This window comes from Aedes albopictus, chromosome 2, assembly GCF_035046485.1.
Source record: "Aedes albopictus strain Foshan chromosome 2, AalbF5, whole genome shotgun sequence".
Lineage (NCBI taxonomy): Eukaryota > Metazoa > Arthropoda > Insecta > Diptera > Culicidae > Aedes > Aedes albopictus.
The window spans coordinates 6,085,101-6,099,114 of NC_085137.1; the positions used below are offsets into that span (position 1 = coordinate 6,085,101).

The 14,014-nt window shown below is 40.2% G+C and overlaps 1 protein-coding gene across 4 annotated transcripts in view; it reads right to left on the reverse strand.

The window, feature by feature from the left end:
- LOC109411674 (cadherin-related tumor suppressor) overlaps positions 1-14,014 on the reverse strand; it is a 360,443-nt gene that overhangs the window by 48,703 nt on the left and 297,726 nt on the right. For all 4 annotated transcript variants that reach the window (XM_062849061.1, XM_062849058.1, XM_062849060.1 and 1 more), the window contains one exon: positions 11,149-11,662. In XM_062849061.1, coding sequence (XP_062705045.1) covers positions 11,149-11,662 — 514 coding nt within the window. The remainder of the gene's footprint in view (positions 1-11,148; positions 11,663-14,014) is intronic.

Sequence of the window (14,014 nt, forward strand, 5' to 3'; positions counted from 1 at the left end):
AATCATTGGAGGAATTTTTGAATAAATGATTTATCTAATTCCTGAAGATTAAGTGAAAATATCCAAGGAATTTTCTGAAATAATTTTAGAAAGAGCTGTTTAAGAAATTTTTGGAAACTCTCCCACAGAAATCCTTGGTGGAATTCCTACAAGGATTTATTATTAAATATTTAGACAAATATTTTAGCATCATTCATGGAGGAAAGAATTCTCGAAGGAATTCATGAACATAGTTTCAAAAGAATCCCTGAAAAAATGTCTGAAGTAATACTCTAACTTCTGTAAAGGTCTGGGTTCCAAAGGAATATATGTACATCTTTCTAGGAATTGTTACTGAAGATATTTTTAAATTTCTTGAAGAATCCGAAGAAAAATTCCTAATGGTATCCTTGAAAGAATTCCAGGAGGAATTACTGGTGAAATACGTGAAGCAATACCTGAAGAAACTCATGAACCGTATGATTTTTTTTTTCAGAAATCACTGAAAAAATAGGTATCTATTGGAAATGCAAAACAAAATAATGGAAGAACTTCTGGAGAATGTCCTGGAGACACTCCATGAAAGAATACATAGAAGAAGAAGCCCTAAAAGAATTTCCGCAGTATCCGATAGAGAAATTTCTGAAAGAACTTTGGGATAACTGGGAAAAAAAAATTACTGGAGTTATTTCTGAAGGACGAACGCCTATAAGTTACGCCACGCTTTGAGGAACGAGGGGTCCCGAAGGGAAGAGTGCTATACAAAAAAGTGTGCCATAGAAGAGAGGAGGCGAGGGGTGTTGGTCATTTTTGTGGGACCTTATTTATAGAATTTCCAATAAATCAATGGAGCCATTTCAGGAGGCTCTCCATATAAATTCTTTGGAAAATTTATGAAGGAACTTAAAACATCTCCAAAAAGTAAATATTTCTGAAGTAACATTAGATTTTTTAAGAATCCTTGGAAAAATTTCTGAAAGAATTCTGAATTTTTAATTTCCTAAAATAAAACGTTGTTAGAATGTCAGGTACAAGGGCAGCTGAATGTCTAAAAAAAAAAATACATAAGGATAACTGCCCCATTGCCCCGGTTAGCGCAGTAAGGGTTTAATACTATGGAGGGCGCCCTGCTACTCCACAGGCCCTATTTGCAGTTAGGTTTTTATTAGACCCCTTCTTCTTCTTCTTCTTTGTGGCTCGACGTCCCCACTGGGACTTGGCCTGCCTCGCTTCAACTTAGTGTTCTTTTGCGCACTTCCACAGTTATTAATTGAAGGGCTTTCTTTGCCTGCCATTGAATGTATTTGTAGTATATTGTGAGGCAAGCACAATGATACACTATGCCCAGGAAGTCGAGAAATTTTCCCGACCGGAACGGGAATCGAACCCGCCGTCTCCGGATTGGCGATCCATAGCCTTAACCACTAGGCTATCTGGAGACCCCTTATTAGACCCCTCTGACCATTCATTCCTAGGCACGGTAAACGTATAGCCGCATAACATCATCACCTGATGGACCTTTGCCACTGGAACAGGCGGTCCGTAGTGCTATTCTTAGCCAGTACATAACCTTCGTCGTATCCCCGAAAGAACTAGCCTTGGTCAGCAATCTAGTTAATAAAGATAAAAAAGCAACGGTTGCGTTGTTGAGAAGCACACATGCTCGAGGCATGACACGCGAGCTTGCCATTTCATTCGTACTGAGAGTAGCTACTCAGTGAAATTGTTTGTATTCCAAAAATATGAATATTCTACAATATACCATGAGCTGAATACTACTCCTCCTGATATTGGAGAACGATTCGCTTATGAATGACCACATATCTGAAGGCATAATCTTCAAAAATTTTAATTTTTCGTGTTTTACATTTCACTTAGTATTTGAGGGGTTGAGAGTTGAAGTAAAAAACAGCTAATTTTGCTCATATTTATGTTCAGTTTACACAACAAATGTCTAAGAAAGCCGACAGTCACCCCTTCAACATCCTACCAGAACAAAACTGCAACATCATTTATAATGATAAGTGCATGGGAGAGAAGTGGGCTCCTTGAATGCAGACCAGACGCCCAGAAGTGGATCCCTCAACAACGGCGTGTCAGTGCACAGGAAGAATGTTGAAAAGAGCAGCTGAGCAGCTTAGCGGTAAGACACTCTAAATAGTTCCTATACATTTCGTCGTAGTTCCTACGACATAGGTGGGGTACCACATTACACCAACAACATACATCACGGCGTCGTCGTTTTAATCGTCAGTGTTGGTCGGCCCGTAAGTTGAAGGTGAAGGTGTCGTCTTATGATAGTAGTGTCAGGAATCCGGGACCGGGAGGTTCCCTCAACCAAACACGAAAACGCAAAAGGAGAAAGGTGATGGAAGGGGCAAAAGTGGTCAACAATCGAGTTGAACCCGGCTAGCTATAGCTGCTTGAGTAAAGAAGGCAGCCGTCGTCGACGAGACGAGAATGAGCCGAGCCCCGAGAATGGATGTGCGCGGTTTGCTCAATGGCAACGCCGGCCGTGCACGCTCACGAAATGGACGTATAGGAAAATAATAATTATAATTATCAATTTGATGGAATGACATTTGATTAAATGTTGCTCAGATACAAAACAAAATTCATTTTATATATTTTCCCTGCTCTCGTTTGCTGGAGAGCTCTACGTGGCTTGGTGTGTAGCTCTGTGGTCATTGGCAGAGGAGAGTACACGTAAAATGGAAAATAAACGAGCAGATTAAGCGACCTCGCGGGATGGGCAATGTGTTATCTTTTTTTTTCGGGCTTGATTCATTTGTTTCATCACTCATGGGATTAAAAGGTTTTTAGCTTTCTACAAACAACCGGGTGGGGAGCAGAAAACAACGAGTGGAGAGAAATGTTGTGCAAGGCACACAGCTCCTGCAGCAGACAGGACTTTCTGGTAATGGAAGGTCTGCTCAGTACCTGCATGTAATTTTCGTTTGATGGAACTGGTCAGCAGTGTGTAAATATATGTTACATCCCAGAATTGAAACTTACAACAACATTTAGCGATGATTTCAGGTCTTTTTTATGTAAAGACATATCTGCTCTTAATGAAAGTTTAAAAAACCTTAACAGGTAATTTCTTACTATTGCTTTAAACTGTTAATTTGGGACATTCTAATCAGTAAGCCAGCATTGAAAATATCTTCTTATTCTGTGTAATCATAGTTGAAAAGTCTTAGGAAATGATCTCCATGTCTACTAGTACTGTTACCCAGTGGTTCCCCATGAGCTCCTTATCTTTGTTCCTCTAAAATGTTTCTCTGTGGCCTAAGCTATAAGATTAAGTTTTGCCCTCGAAGTCGATCCGAAACCGCATAACGTTTAGGATGCTGCAATGCATTCGTACGCAATCGACGGGGATGTAGTTGGTTGGATTGGCTACTAAACGCGATTGAATCAGACAGGGGAAAAAACAGCGTGAAATTGAGGTCATCTTTGGACCAGGTATCTTCTTCGGAGTTCACATCCATATGATGGGGTACCAAATAGGACAGCAACGACGACAACGTATCGAGAGGACAGGGTAACATTCCTCAATTACCGCAACTATAAAAGCACACAATAAGCCTCGCGTAGCAGCAACAACCGCCGCCGCACACAGCACTGCGGGTGAGCCGCGATTATCGCAAAGCCTTTGTTTTTCGAAATCAGTAGGTACGCTTTTTGTTGTTGGTAGGGTGAGTGCGGCAGTTCTGGATCTACCGGTACGTGTTTTGCAATGAGAATTATTGTGGATCAGAAAGCAGGGGTTTCACCCTGGCAAAAATGTAGGAAACGAGGAAATCGGTTCTGAAGGAAATGCAACTGCAGTTTGGCATACACAAGAAAGCTGGATAAGATGCCAATAGCATTTATAGGGGAATAGAAGGAATATAGCATCTATCAATATCTATCAATAAATGTGTATTATTTGGAATGTTTTGGTCAAGCTATTCATTTCCTCATGGTTGTCCTATCTTTCGTTAGAAGTTATACCGCAGCCTGGCGAGATGTCTTGAGAAATTAAAAGTGTCGAAGCCTCTACCAGGAATGTCTACTATCTGGAATAACCTGAAAAACTTCATATGAATAAAAAGTATCGAATGTTACTTCATGTAGATCTACTCAGAAATAGAGACCACAGAGTTTACTATATTATAGCTATGAAAGAAAAAGTATTTCATGGAGACCCTACATGATTTCTTTCCAGAAATACTTCCAGAGGTTTTTCCGGTATTTCTCCCACATAACTTCGTGGGATTTTCAATGAGTTCCTCCTGCATCTTACCTTTTTTATGGAATTTCTGTCAGGATTGATTCTTAGACCCCTCAGGAGTTTCTCTCAGGATACATTGCATATGTTGACGCGGAATTTTTCCTAGAGTTTCTATCGGGATTCCTATTAAATGTTTTCTGCGATTTATTTCGGTGTTCGTCTTTTGATTTCCCAAGGGATCTTACGGGAATTCCTCGCAGAGTTGATACAGGAGTTATTTCTAGGATTGCTACTAGAGCTTGTTCAAGGATTTTAACGGATTTTTTTTTAATATTCTGCAGGAGTTCCTCCCGGAATTTCTTCCGAAGCTTCTCCTGTGATTCCCGTAACTTTCTTCTAGAGTTTCTCCCTTGATTTCTACAAGAGTTTCAACTGGATTTTGCCTGGTTTCCTCTTGGAGTTTTGCCCGGGACTTTTCACAGAAGATTCTTCCCGATGTTGGTTCTGGAATATCTCTCAGAGTTTTTTTATGAACTTCTCAGACTTCCTTCTAATTATTTTTACGGAGTGTCTTCTTGAGTTATTTTGAAGATTTTCTCGGTATTATTTCCAGACTTTTTTCCGGAATCTCTATCAGGAATTGTGTCAAGTTTTGTTATGCTAGTTTTGGGATTTCTTCAATTGTTGTTCCCGAAGGTATTGCAGTGAGTTTCTCTAAATGTCCCTTAAGATAACTTAAGAGATTCCTTGTGGGTTCCCGGAGAAATATCGGAGGAAATGCAGGTGAAATCTTGCAAGAAACTCTAAAAAGACTTATTCGAGAAATCTTGGAAGAATCTTAGAAAAACTGAGATATCTCGGAAAAAAGTTCTGGGACTATTCCCGGGAGACAATATTTAGGAAATTCAAGAAAAAACTTCGAAAACTTTTAAGAGAAATACCGGGAGGAGCTACGGGTGTAATCCCGTGCCGAAATGTAAGAGAAATATCGGAAAACCCTCTGAAAAAAAAATCCCGGGAAAAATTTCTGCAAAAGTCCCTAGAGAAACTGTTGGGAATCCAAGTAACATTTTGATAACCAATTAGTCTTGTAGAGGTTTTGAGAACCGTCACAAAAACTTATACCTTATATTTTTGTTTAATAAGGGAGCGTCCTTAAATTACGTCACGCAAAAATCCCCCTTATGTCACACTTTTTGTATGAGACCTCTGAAGTTTTTGTATCTCCCCTAAAAGCGTGACATAATTTATGGACGTTCCCTAAAAAATTTTAAAACCTCTTCTAATCTATTTGATTAAAAAATGTTACTTGGAAAGCTGTCTCGAAAAACCAACAAGAGAAAATCCTGAGAGAACTTTGGATACATTTTTGGAATGATCTCCGGGAGGAAACGCTGGAAGCATGTCGGAAAAATCTCTGGAAGAATTCGCAGGAACAACTCTCAGACATCTCGAAAGAACATCGAACGGATCTTGAAAAGGACTACTTATTTATGGGAGCAAATACGTAAAAAACCTCTGGATGGAAACTTGTGAGAACCATAAAAATATCATCCAAGAAAAAAAAACTTTGATTAATTCGTGGAAGAACTCGATGGAAGAATTCGGAGAAAATCTGCTAAAGAATTTAATGGAAGAATTGCCGTACAAATCCAAGGAGGAATTCCGGATAGAATCATGGGAAAATATTGCTAAATCACCAGCACAGAGAACAAACATGTGTTCTGTGGAATTACTGGTTGTTTTCCTGCATGTTTTTTTTCTGATTAATTAGAGCGTTTCGCTGTCATTTTTTAAATGATATTCTAGGTGGAACGTCAAAGCAATTTCTTGCAGCAATTAATCCAAAAAAAAACGGGGAAAAATGTAGAAATATTCTTTGGTCTTCGTTGTTTTATTTTAGGAGTTATTGAAAAAATATATTAATTTGAAAACATGAGGCAGGAAACTATCAAAACTCCCCTATTTTTTCTGAGCTAATAACTTAAGACATTCCTGGCGTTGTAGGAGGGAATTTCCTGGTCGAGTTTGTAGTGAAATCAAAATGGCCAAAGGTACCTCAGTAATCATCAAATACTCATATCTCTATGCGTGCCGATATATTGCTATTAGGCAGCTAATATGCTCTATTTTGGCCGTACAATAGTTGTATAAGCCGTAAAAGGTGAAATATCGTTGTAATGGTTATTTGGGAAGTTATAAACATTGGAAGTGGAACAATCCCAGCAGGGTTTCTGTTTTGGGCACTTTTCTGCTATAACTCAGTTAACTTTTCATCTGTTGACGCCATCCCAAGCAACACACATGTTATAATAGAGTTACGACAGAGCAAGCTTTGGTTGTATAGAAGTTTATTTGACGTAATTCTATCATTGTGTTGAAGTAACGTAAAATAAACTTCTATACATCCAAAACTTGCGCTGTCGTAACTTTTATATAACATGTGTGCTGCTTGGGATACTTGAGATACGTTGAGATACGTATAGTACCTTGCTATGTACAAAATTTCAAGTCGAATGCTTTGGAATTGACTGAGATATAGCGTAAAACTGTCCACAATACTTCCTGAACTATCACAAAAGTCGCTAACCGAATTTGGCTTGATTCTGCAGAGGGATTCGAATTCTATGTCTCGTTTGAATTGGTACAAAAAGTAAACTGTGACAGTATGCATGGCTTGATTTGGAAACTTCGTTGCCGAGACTTTGTTGTTTGGTGGGAAAAGCTAACAGGGGGGGACGTCTAGATAATTCTCCATGGATTTCTCCAAAGGTTCCTGCCAGGATTCTTCTGGTAATTTCTCTAGTGGATCCTACTGGATTCTTACTAGGATTTCTTTATTTCTTCATGGGACCCAGCTCAAATCTTCGGCTAAGGATTCCTCCAGGAATTCCTCCCGGGATTCTTACAGGCGTTTCTACCGAATTATTTCAGGAAATCTAACCGGGATTACTACAGGTATTTCTCCCTAGACTCTTTCGGGGCATTCTGCGATGCCTTCAGTGATTCCTACAGGGAATTTTCAGGTATTTCTTCTCTAAGATTTTTTTCTGGAAAACCGTTCGGAATTTCTCCCGTGGTTATTTAATTAATTCCTCCTGGATTTCCTTCAGGAATATTTTTTGTGGAGCGGATCTAGTGTAATGATGAGAGCACGTGATTATCACGCCCGAGGACCTGGGATCGAATCCAACTCCCGACAAACGAAATATTCTACTTTCGGAAGGGAAGGGAGGGGGAAAAATCGAGTTAGTACAGGAGGAAGGATATTTTCCGACATTCGATCCAGGATTCCTCAAGAGATTTCTTTATAGCTTCCTCCCGGGATTCCTTTAGGAATTTTTCCCGTGCTTCCTTTAAAAAACTTCCCAGAATTCCTTCATTGACGCCTCCTGGAATTCCGCCATTTTTACCTTAGGAATTCTTCTCAAGATTCTTCCGGAGATTCCTTCAAAGATTTATCCCAGGATTCCTTCCGACTTTCCATCCATTTATCCATTCCGATTTCTCACGGATTCCTTCCCTAGACTTCACTTGCGACTTTTTCTGACATTTTTTCGGATATCCCTCCCGAGAATCATTTACGAACTCCTCTTTGATATAATCAGAGATTCCTTCGTTGATTTTTCCCAGGATTTCTCCATTGATTTTTCACATGATTCTTTTAGGGATTTTTGACAGGATTCGTTTATAAATTTTTCGAGTTTCCGTCATGGATTCCTCCAGAGATTCCACCAGGGGTTCCTCTCTGGATTTCTTCAGAAGTTCTCTCAGGAAATTCTCCCGAGATTCTTCTATAGCTTTCTTTCGGTATTTGTTCCCGGGATTCTTTAGTGATTTCTCCCGGGAATCTTTCTGGATTCATTCAATGATCATTCTCGGATTTTGTTTAAGGATTTCTCCTGAAATTCCTTCAGGATATCTCCCCAGATTCTTTAAATTATCACTTTGGGGATTACTCCAGGGATTTCTATGTTATTTTTTCTTGTTTTTTTTTAAGGATTACTGCTGGATATTCAAAAGGACTCCTTTTGAGATTCTTCCCAGATGTCATCTGCCGGGGTTACTTTAGACTTTCCCTCGGGCACCCTTCATTTAATTTAATTAATCCCATGATTTCTTCATTAAGTCCTTCCGGGATTCCTTTAGAGATTCCTCCCGAGATTTTTCCTGGAAATCTGTCAAGGTTTCTTCCCGGGATTCCTTTAGAGACGTGTTCCGGATTTCCTTAATTTATTCCTTCATTGATACCTCCCGAGATTTCTCATGGGATTCCATTCAGGTATTGCGCCCGACCCTTCTCCCAAGATTCTTTCAGAAATATCTCCCGAAATTCTTTCATGGAGTTTTTCTGAGATTCTTTTAATGATTTCTTCAGGAATCCTTTTGGATTATGGATTACATTCGGAATTCTTTCCTAGGTTTCACCTGCGATTTCTCCCGGGATTCTTTGAGAGATTCTTACAGGGTGTTATTAGATTTCGGTGGGCTTCATAGCCGCGCAGTTAGTGACACCAGCCATTTCCCGCGTAGAAGAAAAGAACTCAATAATATCATATTTAGATATGGAGATCGAAAAATGATATTGGTTTGATTGATATAAGAGATAAAATATCTTAAAATAATATCAAAAATTTACACCTGGAACATCATCATCATATCATATTTAGATCATGCGTCTTACATTGATTGATTTTAAAATATCAAATTTTGATATTGTCCAGATGTTCCAGGAACATATTTTAGATATTTTTTTTTCAGATCTTTTGTCTCTTATATCAATCAAACCAATACCACGTTTTGATCGTCAGTATTTTACCTCTACCGGGGTTGGGTCTATTGTAGGGCACGGAGTGTGAGTGTGATTCCCACTCCAGCCGAAAAAAAGGGAATTCTTCAGTGTGCCACTTGGTGTCATATATGGGTAATTCTCGCTAAGACCGGCCCACTATTTGCACCTTGTCTTCAAAAATGTTTAAAGTGGCGATTTTCTGTAAGTCCTCGCTAAAAAGTAAGGAAAATGCATTTGGTTACTCAAATTGCTGCACCCCCCGGTTAGTTGGAGCTACAACGATTTTGGTCAAATGGTGGCTCATTTAAACCGTTATAAGTTTCTCCAAAAACCACATCAAAACGGCAGATAATTTTTGAAAAATGAAAAAGACATCTTTTATTTTTTGATATGTTATGTACAAATGCCTCAGCTTTCAATTGATGCAAAAATTTTGAAAATCGGTGGTTGCCATCATGATGAAAAAAATTGTTTGGTATAAAAATCCAAGATTGCGGTTAAAATCAATATGGCCGACCCAACTTTTTATATTTGTAAATAGTAGCTCTATCTTTCCTTTTTTCAACAACGATTTGTTTTGATGTGGTTTTTGGAGAAACTTTCGAGTTATAACGGTTTAAATGAGCCACCAGCCACCATCAAAATCGAAGGGTCTTCATAAATTGTTGTAGCTCCTACTAACGGGGGGTCCAGAAATTTGAGTAACCAAATGCATTTTCCTTACTTTTTTAGCGAGGACTTTCAGAAAATCGCCACCTTAAACATTTTTGAAGACAAGGTGTAAATAGTGGGCCGGTCTCAGCGAGAACTACTAATATGTTATCCGTTGCCTAGTGTACGTCATGTTCAGTCTGTACAGCCTTTGGCTGAAGACGATGTATAGTTTCTTTTTATTAGACTCCATTTGAGATTCTTTCAGGGATTACTCCACCATTCTTTCATTGATTGCTCTTGGGATTTAAAATTTTGTAGAGGTTTTGAGACACGTTATAAAACCTTATGCCTTTTATTGTGATTTTATGATGGTTTTTCTGGATTTTTAGACTTACAATTTATACTTGGGTGATCTGATCTAAGAATTAAAGCGTCAATATTGTTTCAATTTCCCATTCTAAAAACCCCAGTAATTTGTCCGGCCATTCAAGTATTTCCAACCATCATTCGACGAACGCGATCCGGGCAAGGATCCGGGAGAATTTGCTGCTCAATTGCTCCGAACGTGTGTGCATAATAACAAAACGTGCAGTTTTAGTCACTTGGGGCATTTCCGTTCGTTCGGCTCGACTCGACTCGATGGGGCGATGCTTTGCCTTGATTGTGCATCATTGCTCTACGAACGAATGAACGAACGAACGAACGCTGACTGAGTGCAGTGCATGTGAGGCTGAGGAGGTTGCTGTTGGCTACTTTTGTGCGGTTGCTGCATTAACCGGTCATCTTCGGGTGGTGGAATGGAGGAGCCGAGCAAGCGAGGTTTCAGTAAAGTAAGAAGAAAAAAAAATAACCGGGACGACAGAGAAGTTATCGAAAACCGCTTACACATATTGGTCGCCAGAGTCAAAGCATCCTCCTCCAGTCTTGGGGTCTGATGGAATGGAAGGGAGGCAGGATCTCCCCGCTTAAATGTAACTGAAGGCCAAATGTGTTTACGTTCATTAACGACGTTTCGCTTGTGCTGTTTGGTTCTTTTTTCTCCTGAATGCTGACTATCTTTCAGTTATTGACAGGGTTGAACTACAAATCCCAACATTCCTCAAATTCTATGTGTTGTAAATGTGCGAAGTTTAAGTAAAATTTAGATATTTTTATTCAAAAATAGCTCTAACTAATCCATCGCTGACGAAAAGAATGTAAAAAGGAATGGAATGAACTCACCAATATGTCTATCGGATGTACAATTTCAGAAGATTGGCAATTAAAATAGGGTTTTATGTTTGAGTATCGAAGGACAGTTTAATTAATTTAAAACACAATGTATCAATAGTAGTAAAACGCCCAACTTCGTCCCTGTTCCGTACTCCCCTGTGCTCCAAGGTGGGTACTTGTAAAATTTGGAGGAAAAAAGCCCTTCCAAACCGAAAGAACATAATCGCGTGGTAGTACCACCAGAAAGCAAAAATAAAGCAGAGACGTCCGTAAGGACTATACAATTACTTACCGGTATCCATTGCCACCAGTGTCAGGATGTACTCGGCCTGCATTTCCCGGTCGAGCGCCCGCAGCAGTGAGATTTCACCGGTCGATGCGTTGATTTTGAAAAAGTCCGTATCGCCCTCCTTGAGAAAGTAGCGAACCTGCGAGTTGAACGGTGGCGTATCGGCATCGTAGGCCCGCACCGTAATGACGTATCCGCCGTTCGGGGGGATGACATTTTCCATCACGTACGCCAGATAGGGCGAATCCAGAAACGTCGGCGGATTGTCGTTGATGTCGGTGATGGTGATGGAGAGCTTGGCCGTGTCGAAACGCACCTCGCCGTTTTCCGTATCGCTGGCGGAGTCCTCGGCCCGGACGGTGACGGTGTAGTGCGATTTGCGCTCGTAGTTGAGGTTCTTGGCCACCCGAACTACGCCGCTGTCCTCGCTGATGGTGAAGTCTCGATTGTCGTCGCCGGCCGCAATCGAAAAACGGACCCGTCCATTAGCGCCCTCGTCGATGTCGGTGGCGGAAACCTGCGAAAACGACACGGGCATATGCGTGACAGCACCAAAACGGGGACGCGCCGAGATGCGAACGAGAAAGAAAACAAGAAGAAACGGATGAAAAATCAGTTTCGAATCAGTGCTACCAGCACCACCGCCGACTCTAGGATTAAACTCCTGGGGTCTGTGGAGTGCAGTGGAATTATAATAGTTAATTAGTCATCGTCTGTAAATGTACACTTGATTGAGAAAGTCTACTCGCAGAAAATGTGGTCAGTTTTCGTGAAGTTATATCTTCAAACCCAGAAGTAGAAGCGGCGGCATCAGCATTCAATGCAAACATTCAAAGTACTGTTGATTGGGGTAACTTTACTCTATACGTAGAGTTGAACGATATCCCGCGGGTATTTGATACAACGAATATATGCTAAGGCATGTGGAAGCAGCTACTCAAATATAATGACGTGTTTTGTATATTGTTGAACTCATGAATAACAAAACAATGAATCCCTCATAACATAGGGTGACATACAGGACCCAACCTTAAATGAATTGCATCTATAGGTTGCATTGAAACAAGGGTATAGCTCATAGATCTTGAAGTCCATTTGTCATTCTGAGGTTCCTACGGAAATCTCCGGCTGGATTTTTTCCAAGAAATTCTCCCGGATTTCCTTGACCACCGCCCCCCCCCCCCCCCTCCCCGGAATTCTTCCGTTAATTTTACAGGAGTTTCTCTGGAAGTTTCTTCTAAACATCTTTTGGAATATTCAACTCCGAGTTTCTCCAACCATCCTTCGGGAACTCTTCGGGTATCCTTCCTGGAGCTTCGTCCGCAGTTAGTTTAAAAATCATTTTCGACGTATCTCCGGGAATTACTCCAGTATAATTTCTCCGAAAAATCCTTCCTAAGTTCGAAAAATTCTTCCGAATCCTTCCGGAATTTCACCGAAACCTTTTGTATGGCTCCACTGGAAATACCCATCGGAGTTCTGTTTTTTAGACTCTTGGAGTTCCGTCCTTAGTTTTTGCGGGAGTTCTTCTCGGAGCTCCTTCAGAAACACTCGACGAATTGTGAGCCAATTCCTTCCGAATATTGTCTGGGAATTTCTTGCGGAGTTACAACCGCAACTTCTTTGAAAATTTTTCAAAGTTCCGGGAATCCCTTCAGGAGTCATTTACATAAGTTTTCAGATAAGTATTTCCAGAGATACTCAAGAAATGTCTTTTTGTGTTCCTTCGGCAATTCTCTTCGCATTTCTCTGAAATTATTAAATAAAAACCTTCTGAATTTTCCCGGAATTTCTTCAGAAATCATTTTAAGTAATTTAGAGAATTCTTTCGGATACTTTTCCTGAGACCCTTCAGGAGTTTCTTCCAGAGTTCCTCCAAACGGGAATTCTTCCCGTAGTTCATTCGAAAAGTTCGTTTAGAGTTCTAAAGATCATTCAGAAATTTCTTCCGGAATTTTACCGGAATGTTTCCGTAGGGCTCCTCTGGAACCCGTTCGTAGTTCTTGCGGGGAATTCTTCTCGGTGTACCTTCAGGAATTCTTGACGAAATTTGTCAGGGAATTCCTACCGAATATCCGCTGGGAGTTTCTTCCGGAGTTACATCCGCTACCTTGTCCGCAACTTCTCTGGAATAATGTTTCAGAGTTCCGGGAATCCTTTCAGGAGTTCCTTCCGCATGTTCTCAGATAATTCCTTATTGAGATGCTCAATACATTTGTTTATGAGGTCCTTCGGCAATTATCTTCGGAGTTTCTTTGGTGTGTCCTTTCCGAAATCCTTTCCGTATTTCTCCTGACTTTTTTTGAAATTCTTTCCAGAGTTCCTCTAAACGGGAATTCTTCTCGTAATTCTTCCGAAAAAAACCTTACAGAGTTCTAAAGATGCTTCAGAAATTTCTCCCGGCATTCCACCGAAATGTTTCCATAGAGCTCCTCTGGAAATACCCTCTTGGAAATTCTTCAGATGCTCCTCCTGGAGCTCCGTTGGTAGTTTTTGTGGGGAGTTCTTCTCAGAGTACCTCCAATTCTTGATGAAGTTTCTGATTTTTTTCCGGTATTCCTTCAGAAATCATTTTTGGTAATTTAGAGAACTCTTTTGGATATTTTTTCCATAGAAACTTCAAGAATTCCTTCCAGTTTCTCCAAATGGGAATTCTTCCCATAGTTCATCCGAAAAATCCGTTCAGAGCTCTACTGATCCATCAGAAATTCCTTCCGAAAATTTAGCTGAATTTTTCTGTAGTACTCCTCTGGAAATACCCATTAGATGTTATCTGGAAATTTCTTCCAAAGTTCCTTTTGGAAATTTTTCAGATGTTTCTTCCGATACTCCGTTCGTAGTTCTTGCGGGGAATTCTCATAAATTCCTT